At 41.5% G+C, this 19,306-nt stretch overlaps 2 protein-coding genes across 5 annotated transcripts in view; one reads left to right on the top strand and one right to left on the bottom strand.

Annotated features, from left to right (window-relative positions):
- The window catches only part of CCDC68 (coiled-coil domain containing 68), a 58,141-nt gene that overhangs the window by 27,563 nt on the left and 11,272 nt on the right, over positions 1–19,306 (top strand). For all 4 annotated transcript variants that reach the window (XM_019986942.2, XM_019986941.2, XM_019986940.2 and 1 more), the window contains 3 exons: positions 5,703–5,785; positions 15,973–16,078; positions 17,377–17,460. In XM_019986942.2, the coding sequence (XP_019842501.2) occupies positions 5,703–5,785; positions 15,973–16,078; positions 17,377–17,460 (273 nt within the window). The remainder of the gene's footprint in view (positions 1–5,702; positions 5,786–15,972; positions 16,079–17,376; positions 17,461–19,306) is intronic.
- Positions 16,077–19,306, bottom strand: part of RAB27B (RAB27B, member RAS oncogene family) — a 198,146-nt gene continuing 194,916 nt past the window's right edge. Inside the window, exon 6 of the mRNA XM_070779103.1 lies at positions 16,077–17,055. Coding sequence (XP_070635204.1) covers positions 16,896–17,055 — 160 coding nt within the window. The 3' untranslated portion in view covers positions 16,077–16,895. The remainder of the gene's footprint in view (positions 17,056–19,306) is intronic.

Below are 19,306 nucleotides of genomic sequence, written 5' to 3'. Positions count from 1 at the left end.
TCTGACCCCACGGACTGCAGCATGCCAGGCTCCTCCGTCCTTCATCCAAAGTTTGCTCCGATTTATGTCCACTGAGTCACTGTCCTTCACGCTGTCCTGGAATTTGCAGATTCATCTCCATCAACGGTGGTGCTGTCTCACGATCTCATCCTCTGCTGCCCTCTTCTCAATGCATTTTTATATTTATTATACGAATTTGCCGATTTGCCTCCACTCTTCTCAGCCTTATTTTGTTTTATGAATCTGCTTGAATTGAGGCTATTTTAGAAATGTCAGGGCTTCCCTGGGGGCTTGGTAAAGAATCCACCTGCAATATGGAAGACCTGGGTTTGATCCCTGGGTTGGGAAGATCCCCTGGAGAAGGGAATGGCTACCCACTCCAGTATTCTGGCCTGGAGAATTCCATGGACAGAGGAGCCTGGCAGGTTACAGTCCATGGGGTTGCAAAGAGTTGGATACGACTGAGAGACTTTCCCTTTCCTTTTCCTATAAATGTCACTTCCAAAGCATCACATTTCAACATTCAGGATATTTGCCTGAGAAAAGTTTGATCAATTTTTTACATATTTCCTAAGAATTTAATTTATAACTGTGAGTTTGGCTGAATTTGTGATCTTAATGAAGGTCCTATGAGGAAATCATGAAAATTAAAGAAGCCTAAACTTAACTGAACTTAGTAATAATAATCTACAGCTACAATTGTGTTGTATGGTGGGTGATGTTCAGTGTTTTACTTTGGCCAAAATCACAGGGCTAGAATGCTCTCAAGTAGCTGATTTGCCCACGTGTAGCAGTTTATAAGTTAGATGTTTTGGACAAACTGTAACATTTGGATGAATACTTTGCTGTTCGAGTATTTATCCTGCAAATGGATAAAGAAGATGTGGTGCATATATACAGTGGAGTATTACTCAGACTTTAAAAAGAATGAAATAAACCGCTTGCAGCAACATGAATGGGCCTAGAGACTGTCATACTGAGTGAAGTCAGGCAGAGAAGGGGAAACATCGTACGGCATCCCTTATGTGCAGAACCTAACAAGAAATGGTACAAGTGAACTTACTCACAAAACAGAAACTGACTCATAGACTTAAAGAATGAACTGATGGTTGCAGGAGGGAGAGAGGATGGCGAAGGGATAATTAGGGGGTTTGGAATTGACATATACACACTGCTATATATTTAAAGTGGAAAACTAACAAGGACCTACGGTAAAGCATAAGGAGCTCTGCTCAGTGTTATGTGGCAGCCTGGATGGGAAGGGATTTTGGGGGAGAGTGGATACATGTATATATATGGCTGGTTCCCTTTACTGTCCACCTGAATCTATCACAGCATTGTTAATTGGCTGTAGTGCAACACAAAGTAAAAAGTTTTTTTTTCAAAGAATATTTATCCTGTATATAAAATCCCATGGACAGAGGAGCCTGACAGTCTACAAATCCATGGGGTCACAAAGAGTTGGACATGACTTAGCAACTAAACAAAATTGTTTGACAAACTCAGATAGCACAAGGAACATTTGCATTGAGGAAGGGAAGACAATTCCTTTCCTCAATTTAAATAGAGTTGCTTAATTAAACTACTTGATTAACCAGCTTGACATTTAAATTTAGGTTTGCAATCACCTCAAACCCAGTAACACTGGGTCATGTTTAGTGGCCAGCTGTCAGTCCCTGAAAATTAACAAAAAATAACGGAATGTAATTTCTATCTTCTAGAAGCCCGAGGAAATCTGCCCTGGATGTGAGTTCATCTCAGAATTCTGGGGTATATTCACTGGACTATATATATTCAACAAGTATTTGAGCTCCTACCATGTACCAGGCAGAGCAAGAGGCTAGATATCTATTTGGGGTGGACCAGATATAGTCTCTTTGTGGAGATTGCAATATAATGTATCTGGGTCATGTGAGACTCCAGGAACTTCCCAGCCCTCCTTTCATGCATTCTCACAGGGGTCCTCAGGGAAGCTGACATCCTACTGAAGGCAGGGGAACGGACCCCAGCATAAGGTTAATCAGCTTAGATCCTGGCAGATTTTGAGAAGTGATGGCCTGGCATTTGTCTTGATATTGACCCTTAATGGAGAGTTCTCTCGAGGAGCTTTGTGACACAGTAAGTGGACCGGACGCCCAAGGTTCAGCAAGTTCATGCAGGACCCTTCCAGAACATTCTAGTTCAGTGACTTCCTAAAGCAGAGTCTTTGGGGATCTCTGGGAAGTGGAGGTAGATGGGGATGCAGTGGAAAGAAAATGTGAAGGAATTTTTTTTAATATCGTTTAAGGATACATTATATTTGCAAAATGATCAAACAAATATAAGAAGCAAAGCTTGATAGCATCTTGTTTTAAGGAGATACTGAGCATACAGGCCATGATGAAGGGTTTCTCAGGAGCGGAGTGTGTATCAGAATGAGGAGGGATTACTCTTAATACCTTAGTAATTAATAAGAAAAAGACATGAGTTCAAAAAAAAAACGACAATTAAAAATGAACATCCCCAACAAAGGTTGATAAATACTGCCCTGGTGGTGAGCACCCCCCTGGAGAAGGATTCATTTTCTACTCATTGCACGAGCCACTGCTCCAGTAAATAGCCATTAGTGGTATGAGGTCTGGTAATGAACACATTACTTAAAACCTTCACCATCTGTCCCGCTTTAATCAGGAATGCAGTGAGAATGAATCCCATAAACACAGTGATAAGCCAGCAAAAGTGCCCAATAAGAGCATTTTAATATGGCATATGTTCCTTTGGCTAGCAGGGCACTACAGTTGCGTTGTATTTGTTTTCCAGTGTCGTTGATTTAGCTCTAGTAGAATTTTAGAGCTCAGAGGCACTTTTGAGCCCACCTAATTTCTCATCATCATTTTATAAACGAGGACCGTATGAACAAGGAACTATTCCACAGTCCTCCAGTTAGCAGTTTACAAATCCTTTCTGTTATGCCCCCAGCTTCTCTGCTGTGGGATACAAAGGATGTCCATGATTCCTGAATCATTTAGATGTTAACATATGGCAATGATTTACATTGGTGTCCACTTCACTTTGATCAGTAAATGAAGTGGTGAAGTGAGAGTCGCTCAGCCGTGTCTGACTCTGTGATCCCATGGACTGTATAGTCCATGGAATTCTCCAGGCCAGAATAGAGTGGGTAGCCCTTCCCTTCTCCAGGGGATCTTCCCAACCCAGGAATGGAAGCCAGGTCTCCCACATTGTAGGCGGATTCTTTACCAGCTGAGTCACAAGGGAAGCCCAAGAATACTGGAGTGGGTAGTTTATCGCTTCTCCATGGATCTCCCTGACCCAGAAATCAAACCAGGGTCTCCTGCATCGCAGGTGGATTCTTTACCAACTGATCAGGGAAGCCGTCTTCAGTAAATAGGGTGAGGGAATGCAAGCTCTTCAGAGATGTGGTCTGGGCAAGAGTGCATTGTCCACTGGGTGGCGCTGTGAACGCTTTTTCCTTTCCAGAAGATACTGTCCCTGAAAAGTGAAAAGTGCTAACTGGCCTAGTGTGATCTTCCCTGTTGTCAGAGAGGAAGCATTAAGAGTCCAAGCTTCAAGGACCTACTGTATAGCACATGGAATTCTACTCAATATTCCCTAATAACCCGCCCAGGAAAAGAATGTGAACAAGAATGGATATATGTATTACTGAACCACTTTACACCCGAAACTGACACAACATTGTAAATCAACTATACTCAAACATAAAATAAAAATTACATTAAAAAAAAGTTCAAGCTAAATACTGGCGCCCTGGCCGAGGCAGACTATTTGCTTGTCCTGCTGTGTGGTCTCCTTAAACCCTTGTTATAAAGATCATGAACGGAGAGTAAGTCCATTAGGAAGAATGTTTGTCAAAGCACCATTTTTTCCCTGTAAATTCTAAATATATTATAAGTGATATGTTTCTTTGGTGATCCAAATATCATAATAAACTTTCAGAGTATCGTGTTCTCTCAGATCAACTAGAACTACAGCAGAAAAATATAGATGTATATGTATATAAAACCAGAATGCCACAGAAAAGTTTTGAAAAATTTGGTATAAATTTTAAAATTGACAGCACACGTAAGATATGACATACATGGCACCTTCAAATTATTATATGTTGAGGTTCTAATGTGTTCTAGAGAAGCATGTCAACCTTTCACATACATCCCCAATTGTCCCAACATTTCAATGTAGGTAGTATTATCCCCATTTTAGGGATGTTCAAAAAGTCAAAAAAATGACTCTGATATATTTAATGAATACATGTCAGATGTTTTATTCAACTCCTTAACTAATGAAGGAACCAGCAAGATGGTAAAGCTGATTTAGATAAAATATTTTTTGAAATTAGCTGTTGACCTGCATTTTGAAACAAGGAACATAAGACAGGATTCCCGGGTTAGATACGAAGGTAGTTCACATTCTTTAGGTCAAGAAAACATAACCTTTGGGATTACTTTTCTACAAGGCAGAAACCCACAGATTAACAAGCAACTGCACAAAATCAGGGCTCTAATCAAGTAATAAATAATAAAGTCAAACACAAAAAAATTCTCCAAGAGAATTAAAAAAATTCCTTGGGTCAGGTTATTAAACAATGACCCAATACGACATTAAAATCGTGTATTTTGAATCATAAGTTTTGGTTAATTTTTCTTAACAGTGATAAGAGCTAGAGAGGTTAAAGCCTTGGCAAAAATTACACAGTCATCAAGTTTCAAAACCAGGTCAGTCCGTGTCCAGACATGTTCTGATATTTTGCTATAATGGCACTGTCTTATATTTTACCAAATAAATTCTGCAGAAGGTATGATTTTAACCAGCATTGCAAATAGTGTCAAAACATCTATTTCCATCAAGTATAAAAAAAAGTACAATCATGACAGCTTTGTTTTTCATGGATGTATCTGTTTTCCTCTTGGATGGAAAGAGTTTGGTTTAATAATGACATTAAGACATTTCTTTAGGTATTCTTTCAAAATGTCAAAATTTCTGTTCCATCCTAATTAGGAAGTGACTTTATCACTTGTGGCTTTGAGCCTTTACCAAAAATACATTTGCTACTTTTCTACCTTCTGACAGTTGCCGTGTGAGAGGTAGGTATCAAGACCAGTGCAACAGTATCCTTGGATACCAATAACTGAGACTAATGTAGGAGAAGCAGGTGGAATGATGGGAGAACCAGTGCCTAGAGAGAGATGAGCAGTCAGCGTTTGGGATGGGATGGAGAGATGCAGAAGTTTGACCAAGAAGTGGGCTAGGGAAGGAGCCAAGGTCTCTAGACAAGTGAGGGCGGTGAAGACACCTAGTCTTGACCTGTTATTCAGCTACTTGTAAAGGGACAGCAGAGGATGAGATGGTCGGATGGCATCACTGACTCAGTGGGCATGAGTTTGAGCAAGCTCCGGGAGTTGGTGATGGACAGGGAGGCCTGGTGTGCTGCAGTCCATGGGGTCGCAAAGAGTCGGACACGACTGAGCGACTGAACTGTGCTGAGCTGAAACCATGCAGGAGAATGCCTGTCTGGGCCACTGGGATGGACTGTAACAGCTCCCTATGAAATTAACTCTTGAGCTCAAAACGTATTTCTGGTATTACAAGAAGCATCTTTAGTGAACAGTTTGCAAGAATGCCTTGCGAAACACACACACCCACCAAGGACAAGAAATAAGCAAGATTTGTCTCTTGTTTTCTCCTAGGAAAAGAGAACACTGCTAGAAAAAAAACTGTCTTTGGAAAACAAGCTGCTGCATCTCAAATCCAACGCTACAAATGCTAAAAGGTTTGCAAACCTACCTCCGAAGTAAAAGCAGTTCCTGGTGTATTTGCCCTCCTCTGGTCCACTGAGCAGAGGATAGAAGGCTTCTATCCCACAAGAGAAAGGAAGCCTGAAAGTGTGTGAGGAAGGGAGATTTGTTCATATAACTGTCATGTGTCTCTTCCTTTCTAGCTACCGGGGGATCAGGAAGGAAGCAGAGGTCACTGCGGGTACAGGGAGACGGCTGTGTGTGTGGGAAGGGGGCAGTTAACCCTTTTGAAGAGTAAATGAGCCTGTCCCCTCCCCTGGTGCTGAACAGGTTGCTGTTGAGGTCTCCCTTCACCTGATGCTTCTGATTTGGTTAATGGATCTCTGCTTCAGCTGGCATTAAATTAGCTAGCCCACAAGTGGAATTATAAGGTAGTTTTGTCGTGCTCCCAACTTTGTCGAGAATGAAGGAAATACTGTGAAAAGCATCCTTAGTTCTTGGGACTTACTTACAAATACTCATTTGGTGTGCTGGTCCTGGGTGTGCTAGGGGTGGGGTGGATTTATGGATATCAAACGGCTTGACTGCTCAGCTGCAATTTGAAAAATTCTCTGAAATATGATAGAATAAATGGTATTACATGAAATTTCCTGAACTTTTTCTTTTCATTTCCTTTTCTTTTAATTCTAAGCCTTCCACAATCATCATATATTCTGATATAACATTCAAAGTTCAATCTGTTTCAAGATCTTAGTTCATCCATCTACAACTGTTGCTCTGGGCACTGTTATGAATCTCAAAATGTGCACATTCTTATTCTCATTTAATAACTTATACTCAAACATCAGTTTCTCTTGGTCCTTTGGTTTTTTCCTATTTCCTTTTGTTTCCCTGTTGTCTCTTTCTCTTCACTGGACCACAGAAGAGAACTGAGCTGGCCCTGACCATTTTGGACTGACCCTGTACCTACATGTTTGAAACACACAGAGATACTGCTAATATTAATTTCCCTGAATGCCTGTGAGCAGGCATACAGCCCCAGAAGGTGGGTTTCTAACTTGTGCAGCACTGCACATCTCTAACTTACAGGCAGGTCTTCCCCAGGTGGCGCAGTGGTGAAAACCCTGCCTGCCAGTGCAGAAGACGCAAGAGATATGGGTTCAGTCCCTGTGTTGGGAAGCTCCCCTAGAACAGGAAATGGCAACTCACTCCAGTATCTTGCCTAGGAAATCCCTTGGACAGAGGAGGCTGGCGGGCTACAGTCCGTGGGGTCACAAAGAGTTGGACATGACTGAGCACAACACAGAAACCTACATACATCTCTGTAGATAAGGAAGAAAATACTATGGAAACTATCCATAAACTTTTGAAATTACTTGTATTTACTCATAATTTAACTCTAAATTTTTGGCTTACCTTTTTTTTTCCTAAAGAGAGTTTTCCACGCAGTAAAACTACAGTTGAGGCAACATGCCTTCCATTAAAAGTATAGACAATTTGTTTGATTTTTTCTTTAAAAATAGTTTGTTTTTTTCTTTCTGGATAATAGGTTTTGTCAGTGTTTGAGCCAAAAATGTAACCATTTTAGAAACCAAACTGATCTGTTCTTTCAGTTCTATTATATATGAGCTGTCATGATGAAGAACTCTCAAAAAGCTCTTGACGTTTTAAAAGTATCTTGAGGGAAATGGATGTTTTGTGTTTCCAAAAGGGTATTTGAACGCCCTGGCTTGTGCAGTTTTCATAAATTGTAGGTATCACAAATATTTGTTTTACTTGTTACTTCGAGCTGTGTATGGAGGTATTCACTTTGCTGAGTGACAAGAAAACGAAATCAGTATGAGTCAGATTCTTTTGGTTAAAGCAACAGAGACTTGGTGAAGCTAGCATAAAGGATTTCTGTTCACGATTGAGACTGGATAGATACGGCTGTAAAGAAGATGTACTCATGGGAAGATAGGAGGACCACACTTTAGCACCTAACGTGATTTGAAAAATCAGGTTATTTTGTTGACCCTGCTTGGCAGTGTGTTATTTATGCAGTTTCACTCTTTGGTTGTTCTTGTTCTTCCTGGATGGTTCATTACCTTTTCCCACCATCTCTTCCTTTCAAATTCCAAGAAAAGATTCTGACTGGCCTAATACTACTTCCTGTTTTGGTCAGATTGAACACACTGACCAACACCTACATGGACATCCAACCAGTGGTCTGTGGCAGGTGCCCCCTCCCAATCTTGTGGGTGATCTCTGCTTATTCAAGCAATAGCTTAGGCCTGCTTCCCTATGGGGCAGGGAAGACGCTGTGGGCGATTTGGTGGCTTGGGTGATTTAATTTCCCTTAAACATAGATAGTGAGTTAGATAGGTGCCATGACTTTCTTGAATTGCAGTGAGCTTCTATCATTTTGATAAAGAGATAAAAGACTTAATATATTGTAACTTGGCATTTCTAATGTTAGAAAGCATCTCAGAGGATGATAACTTTTAAGCTTTTATAATTCAAAAGAAAAAGCTTTTTCTTGCACAAAAGAAGTCATGTCTGACTCTCTGCAACCCCATGGATTGCTACATGCCAGACTTCCCTGTCCTTCACTCCCTCCTGGAGTTTGCTCAAATTCATGTGCATTGAGCTAATGATGCCATCAAACCATCTCATCTTCTGTTGCCCCCTTCTCCTCCTGCCTTCAATCCTTCCAGCATCAGGGTCTTTTCCAATGAGTCAGTTCTTCGCATCAGGTGGCCAAAGTACTGAAGCTTCAGCTTCAGTATCAGTCCTTCCAGTGAATATTCAGGACTGATTTCCTTTAGGATTGATTGATTTGATCTCCTTGGTCCAAGGAACTCTCAAGAGTCTTCTCCAGCAGTTCAATTCAAAAGCATCAATTCTTCAGCACTCAGCCTTATGTGGATATGTATATATCATTAAATTAAGCTAATCCTCACAATCACTTCTAACAAGAGTTAAAAGATTTGGCAGAAACATCTTAAAAACAAGGGTGACCCCATATTTCTACTAGTGTCAGTACTCACTGGCACATGGATGTGCCTTTCGGTTTTTAAAGTAACCTCGGTTACCTTATTTAATTTAATCTTTCCATTTTCCTTCCAGAAGTAAACAGAGCTTCCAATTGGTTGCTTGATGTGTCAAGATTACTCCGCCTTTCAGAACTTGTAGGGCTAGAAGTTAGGCTCTAGTATTGCCATAGCAAACCCTGTGGCTCCTTCTTCCATAGAGGAGAACTGACTTTCTCAGGAGTCTCCAGAGACCTCTCAGACTGGTTTCCTGGGTCCTCTGTGTGGCTGTGAGCAGAAGGCAGTTTTCCAACTTCTCTCTCTGCCCTGTGACATCTCAGACAAACACACAGGCCCATTTTAGAGTTATCCTTCAGGGAAACACTTTTGGAGTTTGTAAAGATAAGTGTGTTGGCTTCTCCGTATCTACAGAAGCTGCTCAGGGATGGCACATTCATTAGAGGAGGAAACAGGGTATCTTGAAGATGTGGTTACATATTTTTTAAATGAATTTATTTACTTGGCTGCATCGGGTCTTGGTGGAAGCACCCAGAATCTTTGTTGCAGCCTGCTGGACCTTTCACTGGGGCGCACAGGCTTGGTTAGATGCATGTGGGATCTTAGTTTGCAGACCAGAGATTGAATACGCATCCCTTGCCTTGCAAGGCAGAGTCTTAACCACTGGACTGCCAGGGAAGTCCCGCGGTTGAGTGTTAAAGCATACTTTTGTTTCTAACAGTAGTTTTGAGGGTTCTTTTAAGCCTCCCCACCCCACTTAGTGCCATCACGGAAAATGACAATGGGGAAGATTTTGACCAGCAATAGAAATCCCTGAGTTTGGTTGAAATGTGAGCAGAGCTGTACCCACGTCTTAGCTTATTCTTCACCGTGATCTGTCCTGGGAAAGGTAAGGACCTGGCCTCTCCTGTTCTTCTTGTTGTGATCCTCTCTTCTTTTGAGGACTCTCATTTTTTGATGGCCTCCATAAAGGTCTGAAGAAACATCAGATCCCAAACAGCAGGAAACCTGAGTCCCTGTAGAGTCTAGTGTGATTCTTTCACAGTCTCAGAGATTCTCCAGGATGCCACCGATCTCACTATCTTCTCTCTCTCTAGTGGGAATTCCATGTTGGATTATTCACGTTCCCAGTGTTTGGATATGTGACAGGTGCCCAGAAGCAGCGGCGTCTTCATATATGCAACGTAATTTCAGTTGCCCCTTTCCCTGCATTCTGCTTGTATCTCAGCACCTAGCTCTTTACATGTCCTCTGGAATTTTCATTCCTCTAAATATCGTAATGTATTAATCCCTGGTAATAAATGTGCTTTCAGCTCAGTTGCTCAGTCATGTCCAACTCTTTGTGACCCCATGGACTGTAGCACGCCAGACTTCCCTGTTCATCACCATTTCCTGGAGTTTGCCCAAACTCAGCCCATTGAGTCAGTAATGCCATCCAACCATTTCATCCTCTGACCCTTCTCCTCCTGCCTTTAATCTTTCCCAGCATCAGGGTCTTTTCCAGTGAATCAGTTCTTTGCATCAGGTGGCCAAAGTATTGGAGTTTCAGCTTCAGCATCAGTCCTTCCAATGAATATTCAGGGCTGATTTCCTTTAGGATGGACTGGTTTGATCTCTTTGCTGTCCAAGGGACTCTCAATAGTCTTCTCCAACATCAAGTTTCAAAAGCATCAATTCTTCGGCACACAGCTTTCTTTATAGTCCAACTCTCAGATCTATACCTGACCACTGAAAAACCATCGCTTTGACTAGACGGACCTTTACGTCCTGTGCGAGGATTTAAAAGTGTTATATTCTGAGACTGTGTAAATGTGGCCACTATTATGCTCTTCATACTCTTTGTAATTATATATTTATGGCCCCCTGAGTTCTAAGAAATGTAAGATTGTGTACAAAAACTACATAACATAACAATCCTTTAACTGGAAGTAAATTAGATGAGGAAATCAGGGAGATACAGGAGCAGGACATAATGAGGTTAGTCCACAATGAAGCACTACACCTCCTCACAAAGTTTAAATTTTCTAGCAGCCAACCCAGGGAGGAAACTGTGATTAGTTTGGTGATTTGCCATGTCCATGTGACTAAAACCAACCAGTTCTTTGGGAGAAGTCTCTTTTTAAAAAAATATGCCTACAGAGAAGAGAGAACAGTTTCTAGGATTAGCTCATAGAAAGCACCATGAACAATGTGTTCAACTGAACCCTTACAGTAAACACAGAAGCTGTACCTCACAAAATGCTTTTAAAAAGGATACCATGATGTCAGAGAATAATTCGATCAAAGCCATACTCACAGTGAGCAGCAGAAGACATATGAGAAGGTTCAATAATGCTACCTCAGATGAATAGATTTTAAAGTATCCTGACAATTGGATGGAGAGAACTCAATTTCTTTTGACCAAATCTTTGGCAGACATTGGCCAACAGAGAGATTGAGGGTTTGCTTCTCACCTGCTGCTGCTGCTGCTAAGTCGCTTCAGTTGTGTCTGACTCTGTGCGACCCCATGGATGGCAGCCCAACAGGCTCCCCCGTCCCTGGGATTCTCCAGACAAGAACACTGGAGTGGCTTGCCATTTCCTTCTCCAATGCATGAAAGTGAAAAGTGAAAGTGAAGTCGCTTAGTCGTGCCTGACTCTTCAAAACCCCATGGACTGCAGTCCACCAGGCTCCTCCGTCCATGGGATTTCACCTAGTACTTATTATACAGTCATCCCGTGTTACTAAAGACAAAACTGCTTGTTTTCATGTTTCTGCAAGTTAAAGAGAGGGTAACTTCCTTTCTTGCACAGTAAGGACTCTATCATGAAGAAGACCAGAAATGATACTCTGTTCACCATCTCTCCATGGTAAATTGAGAGAGCATCCTCAGTTACCTTTTTCATCAGGATAGAGCCAAGATTTTCTTCTCTTTTAATTGGGGCTTTTTAGTCTGCTGCCATTGCCATTCCCAGGCTGTGGACTTTCTCAGCTCCAAGTCTGGGATCTTCAAAGAGAAAACCCCGGGAACTCATCCTTATGTTGTTCCCTGGATCCCAGGGTCCCAAACCAGTCTTTTCTTTTCTCTCCATCTTTCTTACATACACATGTGCTCAGTTGTGTCCAACTGTATGCAACTCCACGGACTGTAGCCCACTGGGCTCCTCTGTCCATGGGATTGTCCCAGCAAGAATACTAGAGTGGGTTGTCGTTTCCTCCTTCAGGGGATCTTCCTGACCCAGGGATTGAACGTGTGTCTCCTGTGGCTCCTGCATTGCAGGCAGACTCTTTACCACTGAGCCACCTGGGAAGCCCTATCTTTCTTCTTGCTTTTGTTTATATATAATGTTCAGGTTTGGGGTTGTACTTACTGGGAAGAATGGGGAAAAAAACCACATCTTTTGAATCTTCCTGGAAGTGGGAAGTTTTTCAATTTTATTTTAATTTCAACACTGAGTTTGTACTTATATTGAGTCATTGGGAGGCAGCATAAATCCTGGATACAGACATTTGACCTCCTTTCCTAGGCCTGGTCTGTGTTAGATTTCTTCTTGATATTTTGCTTTAGTACATCTTAATATTAAGACTGAGTGCTTCAACTGAAAGATAAATAACAGTGATTAAAGGGAGCTCAAATGGTGGCTTATTTAGTATATTCTCACATTTAAAGACCTTAAATGGATGACTGGGTCTTATATTTACTGAACAAGCTTAAGGGAGATTTTTTTTTTTTGCAACGTCCTTTAATCACTGTTCTAGTGTCTGATGCAGACAATCCTGAAAGCCCTACACTTCCAAGAGTGCTTCCAGAAACATTTTTCTTCCATCTTAAGACCTATTTTTGATTTTTTATTTATCTATGATGAGCTTGATAGTCATATTCTTGTGAAATACACAGGGAAATTTCCTGAGTTTTATATTTTGGGGAGCACATCTACCTACCCCCATCCTTCTAAACACTTTTCACGTTTGGTCCTCAAGTTCTGGGTCATCATAAGACAAAATCAGACCATTTTGAATACTTACCTTTACTAATATACAGTATTTTCATATTTTATGAATTTTTAAAGCCAGCCTGGCTGTGCAAAGCATCCAAGTTCTTTCTCATTGTCCCCCAGCAAAGTCCTGAGTCTGACTGCTCTTTCCCTCTTTTCTTTTCTCTTTTTTTCTCTTCTCTCTGGAGCAGTTTTGAACCTTCGCACTAGCTATCGGCCAGATTTCTGTTTGCCTTCTGTACTTCTTTGATCCATATATCCACAACTCATCTTTTTGTGAAGTGCTTCAAGTCACTTTCTAATTTTTCTGCCGAGTTCCCGTGCCCTTGATTTATAGATGCTCTTTATATATTCTGGATACAGTGCCTTTGTTAGTCATTTACGTTACTGAGATTCTGAGGCTATCTGATTAACTTTCATTTGATGATCAGTAGTTTTAAGGTTTTGTCTAGTCAAACTTATTAGTCTTTTCCTTTGCCGTTAATACTGTTCTGAGTCCTGTTGGGTTGGCCAAAAATATCATATGGAAAAACCCAAATGAACTTTTTTGCCAATCCAGGATTTTAACAATCTTTCTCTATTCCAAATTCATTAAAATACTCTTCTGTATTACCTTCTGAAATTTTTTTGGGTCCCCAGTTTTATCTTACATAGAATTTTTTTTTTGATGAGGTATTCAGTTCAGTCACTCAGTCGTGTCCGACTCTTTGTGACCCCATGACTGCAGCACTCTAGGCTTCCCTGTCCATCCCCAGCTTCCGAAGCTCGCTCAAACTCATGTCCATCGAGTCAGTGATGCCATCCAACCATCTCATCCTCTGTCATCCCCTTCTCCTCCTGCCCTCAATTTTTCCTAACATCAGGTCTTTTCCAATGAGTCAGCTCTTCACATCAGGTGGCCAAAATATTCGAGTTTCAGTGTCAACATCAGTCCTTCCAATGAACACCCAAGACTGATCTCCTTTAGGATGGACTGCTTGGATCTCCTTGCAGTCCAAGGGACTCTCAAGAGTCTTCTCCAACACTGCAGTTCAAAAGCATCAATTCTTCAGTGTTCAGCTTTCTTTATAGTCCATATCTCACATCCATACGTGACTACTGGAAAAAACCATAGCCTTGACTAGACAGACCTTTGTTGACAAAGTAATGTCTCTGCTTTTTAATATGCTGTCTAGGTTGGTCATAACTTTCCTTCCAAGATTGAAGCCACTTCCAGATGGCTTCAATCACCGTCTGCAGTGATTTGGGAGCCTCCAAAAATAAAGTCAGCCACTGTTTCCCCATCTATTTGCCATGAAGTGATGGGACTGGATGCCATGATCTTAGTTTTCTGAATGTTAAGATTTAAGCCAACTTTTCCGCTCTCCTCTTTCACTTTCATCAAGAGGCTCTTTAGTTCTGCTTCACTTTCTGATGAGGTGAGGTTAGGATTAATCTCCTTTTTCTTTTTTTCCTGTGAGTATCCAGTTATTACAATATCATTTGTTGAAAATACCGTCTTTTTTTAAATAATATTCTGTAGCATCATCTTTGATATAAATTGTCTGTTGGTCTATCTCTGCTGTAAATATGTAAATGTAAAATAAGAGTGGTGTGGTTGTAGCATAATTAGTTTTATCAGTCTTCTGTAGATGAACATCTAGATTGTTTCCATTTTTAATATTGTGGACAATAACAAACTATATTTTATGACATATATATGGTATGTAATTGTATAGAACTTTATAGTAGAAATTATTTCATTCCTTAGGATAAATAATGATGGCTATCTTTATACATCATTTGTACTTGTGCAAACATTACTATAGTTTTTTCTATAGCAATTTTTTCTACAGTAAAACAAACTCTTTTTAAAGCTCTCTTAAACAAGACTGAACAAGGGGAAAATTAAGATTGTCTTAAATATTGCAAGTTGCATGAAAGCTACTTGGTTTTAAGCAACTTTACTATATATTAAACATTATTGAGTGTTTAGTACTGTCCTACTCAGAGCACTCAAAGCCTGGCTCATGGACCATCATTGGAACACCGAGAGCATGTTGGAACTGCAGACTCTCAGACCCTACCCCAGCCTGTTGGATCAGAGTATGCATTTAGTAAGATTCCTGACAATTTAATAAGATCTTCCAATACATATTGAGTTTGAGAAGCAATGTTTTAGTACAGGATGTAAAACAATGGAAACTCTTTTTTAAAAATAAGAACAAGTTCTGTAGTGTCACATGAATTTCCACAACCTTTGTAAAATTTGTAGACTATAAAAAGTCAAAACTGTGATTGCATTGGATCTTGGCTACTAATTGTAAAGCCATAATAAGCTAAAATAAAATAGTACTTTGTAAGAACTCATTTTCCAAAAGCACATTCACTTTACCTCTTAAAATGTACCATGCAATCTTGTAGTGCTGTAAAGGTAAGGATTATTATATCTGTTGTACTGAGGCTTAGAAAGATTGTGTGATTCCAGAGTCACAATGCTCCCAAGTTTGGTGGTCTTGCCACAAGGCATTTTGCCTCAAACTCTCGTAATAGTGAAAAGAAGAGAAATAGTCAAAGCTGTGTAATCAGTACCAGTTACCTAAATGGAGCTTTGGGAAAGGATGAATAATCTAAATTCAAACTTCACTCATCTTTCTTCCCCGAGGTTGATATGCACTCAAAATATTAGCCAGAATTTAATTTTTTTTCTTGCCTTATTTACAGGTAGTTAAACTAACAAAAACAAGAAACTCCTCCTCCTCCCCTAAAAGGCAAACACAGGCAATTCACTACATATATTAAACCCTGTATCCTTGAAAACTGGTTTCAGATATATACGAAAATTCCTGGCCCTATGTTCTAATCCTACTATCCCATGTAATCATCTGTGTGTTATGGCTGCTAGGTCTATGGAGCTCCCATAGGTGAGACAGATTAGTTATGGCAGTGCTTCATCTGGCTCAGTCCAACTTGACTCAGCTACCTGCTGGAAGGAGGGAAGTCACAGGTGGCCACAGAGGAGCTTTTGACATGAACTGATCTTTACATTCAAGTTCATGTCTGAGCTAATCAGAGGCTGCTTCGTGGCTGTTTGCCTTCATCTGTCTTGTTTGGCATAAGGCATTCTACCCACTCGTTGCCCAGTAGGAGAGTAGTGTAGGAGGAGAGCTAGGTAGCACAGCTGTAAAAATAGCTGTATAATGCATTAGCAAATCTTTCTTTTTTCCTTTGCATTTCCAGTTGCCAGGATCTTCAAAAGGAGATTTCCCTCCTCCAGGAGCAGATCTCACATCTGCAGTTTGTGATTCACTCCCAGCATCAGAACCTGCGCAGTGTCATTCAGGAGGTCAGGTTAATCAAGTGTGTTTCTCTGGCAGATGGTAGGTTTACAGCGAGAAGACCAAATACACACGCCTTGTCTGGACTCTGCAACTGAGATTCTTCTCCCCACTGACGGTTCCTTTTTATTCCCATGAGACATGGCTCTGTTTTCAGTGTCCTCTTTTGTCTCTTTGCCCACACCTGTGATGTTCTCAATGAACATCTTTGGGAAATTATATTTACTCTTTAGAGGTTTCAGTGATTTTTTTTTTTTTTACAGTGTTCTGAGCCAGGTAATGTACACTGTTCTTTAGAAGATTTTTTAGATTAAGAGATTCAGCCTTCTTAGGAAAGAAATGATCTGTTTTCATTATTTCATGAAAAACGGTTAATTTACATAGGGGGTGTGTTAGCACAGGGATGGTTCTGGCCCTTCTTCACTGGAAACATCTCGGCAGGTGAAAGAGGTCGTTGTGGTGGCAGCCAGATGGATGGTAAATTGCACACTCAATTTACGTCAATATTTATATCGATCTGATTTGGGAATTTGCTTTAGACTTAAAACCAGACCCTCATTTTTGTTTGCTATATAATATTCGTTTCTAAATGGAGTCCTTCCAAATAATGCAAATGCCTTTCTAACACGATTGCAGCATTTGTACTTGGTTGGCTAGATCTCACCAAAAGGCCAAAGAGTTGAATCATGGCAATTTGAGAGCCAGGGAGGATGGAGGGGGCATCCCATTTTACAGATGAGAAGGCTGAGGTCCACAGTATTTAAATGGCAGAAGTGGCCTTGGAATCCACATGCTTCCTCTCTCACGGCATCATCCTGGACTTCATCACCCCACCTCCCCATCACCCCCACGTTGCCTCTTAGCAGATGTTCCTCCAAAGCAAAGTGGACTTACCTTAACATGCTGCTGGTTGACCAGATCTCCGCTGCAGGGAGTCGCCCTGTGCCAGGCTGTGATTTTCCACCATGTCCACCAGCCTCTGCTTCTGCAGGAGGAAAGCATTGTGGGGATGAGTCACAGACAAGGACCCATGTTGCTTCCTACAGGATGCATCCTGCTGAGCTTGGCTTAGATAGGTTTTCTAGAGATTAAAATGTTTAATCGCACCAGCTGTGTGCTTTCTTGTCCCCAGGTGCCAATTTGTCCTGCTATTTTCTGTAGCCTGCTGAGTCTGCTAATGCTCGGGATTTAATTTTGTTTATTTGATAAACATTATTTGACCACAGAAACCTGTACAATTGCTGACTTAAGGAACTATTCTCTGTTGTCTGGTAAGATTTTTTCATTTCTGTTTCTCAATTCTTAGATGGAGGCCTTAAAAAATAATTTAAAAGAACAAGATAAGAGAATTGAAGATCTGCAAGAAAAAGTTAACATACTGGAAGCCCAGGTAAGGAAGGCATCTATTGTATATTTCGGTGTGAATGTGAGTGTGTGCATGTTCAGTGTATCTGGGAGTCTGTATATGACTGTGTCCTCTGTGTGTGACACGCCTGTACGTGAGTTCCTTGTGTGATGGTGTACCGGTGTGACACTATGTCCAAGTATGTCTGTATGTGAATGTGTGTGTCTGTGTGATTGTGTGTGACACTGTGATTGTCTGTGGGACTGTGATTGTCTGTGTCTATGTGTGAATGCAGGTGTATGTGTCTGTCTATGAGTGTCTTTTTGTGAATGTGTGTTCATCTTCTATGCATAAGAATTATAGCTTTGCCGGGGAGGTACTCTTAATAATTATTTATTATCAATATCATGGGCTTTCCTGGTGGCTCAGATGGTAAGGAATCTGCCTGCAATGCAGGAGACCCAGGTTCAATCCCTAGGTTGGGAAGATCCTCTGGAGAAGGAAATGGCAACCCACTCCAGTATTCTTGCTTGGAAAATCCCATGGACGGAGGAGCCTGGCAGGCTACAGTCCCTGGGGTTGCAGAGTCAGACATGACTGAGTGAGTGAACACACATCAATATTAAGTCATTGTTAAAGGTTCATTCAAATTTTCAGAAATACTTTCTCTCTTGGGGAGCTCAATGGTACTATCTCTCCATGTAGACTTGAATTAGAAGCTTGGTCAAGGCCCCTGTTGTCAGCCAGAGAGCCAGGCTTGCTGTCTCCTTCTTTCCCCCCATCCTGAGACGTCTTCTCTCCTCTTTCTTGGTCCACATCCATCAGGGCATGCAAGCTTTGCCTCAGGGCTCACTGACTTCAAGAACCTAATAGAAATTTTCTTATGTTTCAGTGTTTTAAAACTTATCATGAATCTATAATTGACTGTGATACACCGTGATTTTCTGCCCACTCATCCCGTCTTGGGCTGGCTTCCCTGATGGCTCAGACTGTAAAGTGTCTGACTGCAATGTGGGAGGCCCGGGTCTGATCCCTGAGTCAGTAAGATCCCCTGGAGAAGGAAATGGCAACCCACTCCAGTATTCTTTCCTGGGAAATCCCATTGATGGAGGAGCCTGGTAGGCTACAGTCCATGGGATTGCAAAGAGTCGGACACGACTGAGCAACTTCACTGCGTCCCCTCTTGATGGGGAAGCCCTTTTTAGGCGTTCAGCTGCAGTCCTAGGCTGGTGGTGTTCCCCCACTGCCCCTCCGCTCGCAGGAAGCACAGCAAAGCCTCGTGGTTGTTGGAGCGCTTGGGGACGTCTGTGCCTCCCGCCCATCTTTGCTTGGTGCGCAGTCACCCCTCCTGTCTCTGTTGAGTGACTCTTCATGGGCTGCCTGGGCCTGCTCACCTTTTCTACTTCATCCCTCGGTATTGTGGACCCTCTGTGTGTCATGCTGTGCTATTCCGTGAAAAATAGAGATGCTCTGCCTTCCGTGGAAATTTCGTCCTTTGGAGCTGTACTGCTCCCCCGGACAGACCAGAGAGGAGCGCAGTGATCTGACTCCTAGCACACGCCTCCCCATTCCTCCCAGCTTCACATTCTTTCTGCTTTCCTCAAACAGAAGGAAAAAAGCTGCAAGTATTTTGCATCTTAAGTCTTGTAGCCATCTCCTTGTCTTGCCATTTCTGCCTTCCTAGAGGACCAATGTTGTCTTTATTCTAGAGGGTAAGCTCATGGAATCTTGGGTTTTCCTTAGATTCTCACCTAATCTAGGTTATCAGGAACTGTTTGTTTGAGGCTCACAGCTCTGTCGAGCTGAAAAATGTAGTGACTGTAGAATAGTTGGCTCAGATCTATGTCCACTCAAGCACCTGTAACTGCTTGTCGGTTTACATCCGGTGATG

Source organism: Bos indicus, chromosome 24, assembly GCF_029378745.1.
Source record: "Bos indicus isolate NIAB-ARS_2022 breed Sahiwal x Tharparkar chromosome 24, NIAB-ARS_B.indTharparkar_mat_pri_1.0, whole genome shotgun sequence".
NCBI classification, from domain to species: domain Eukaryota; kingdom Metazoa; phylum Chordata; class Mammalia; order Artiodactyla; family Bovidae; genus Bos; species Bos indicus.
Note: the sequence above shows the minus strand (reverse complement) of the source record. Positions and strands in the feature narration are given on the sequence as shown.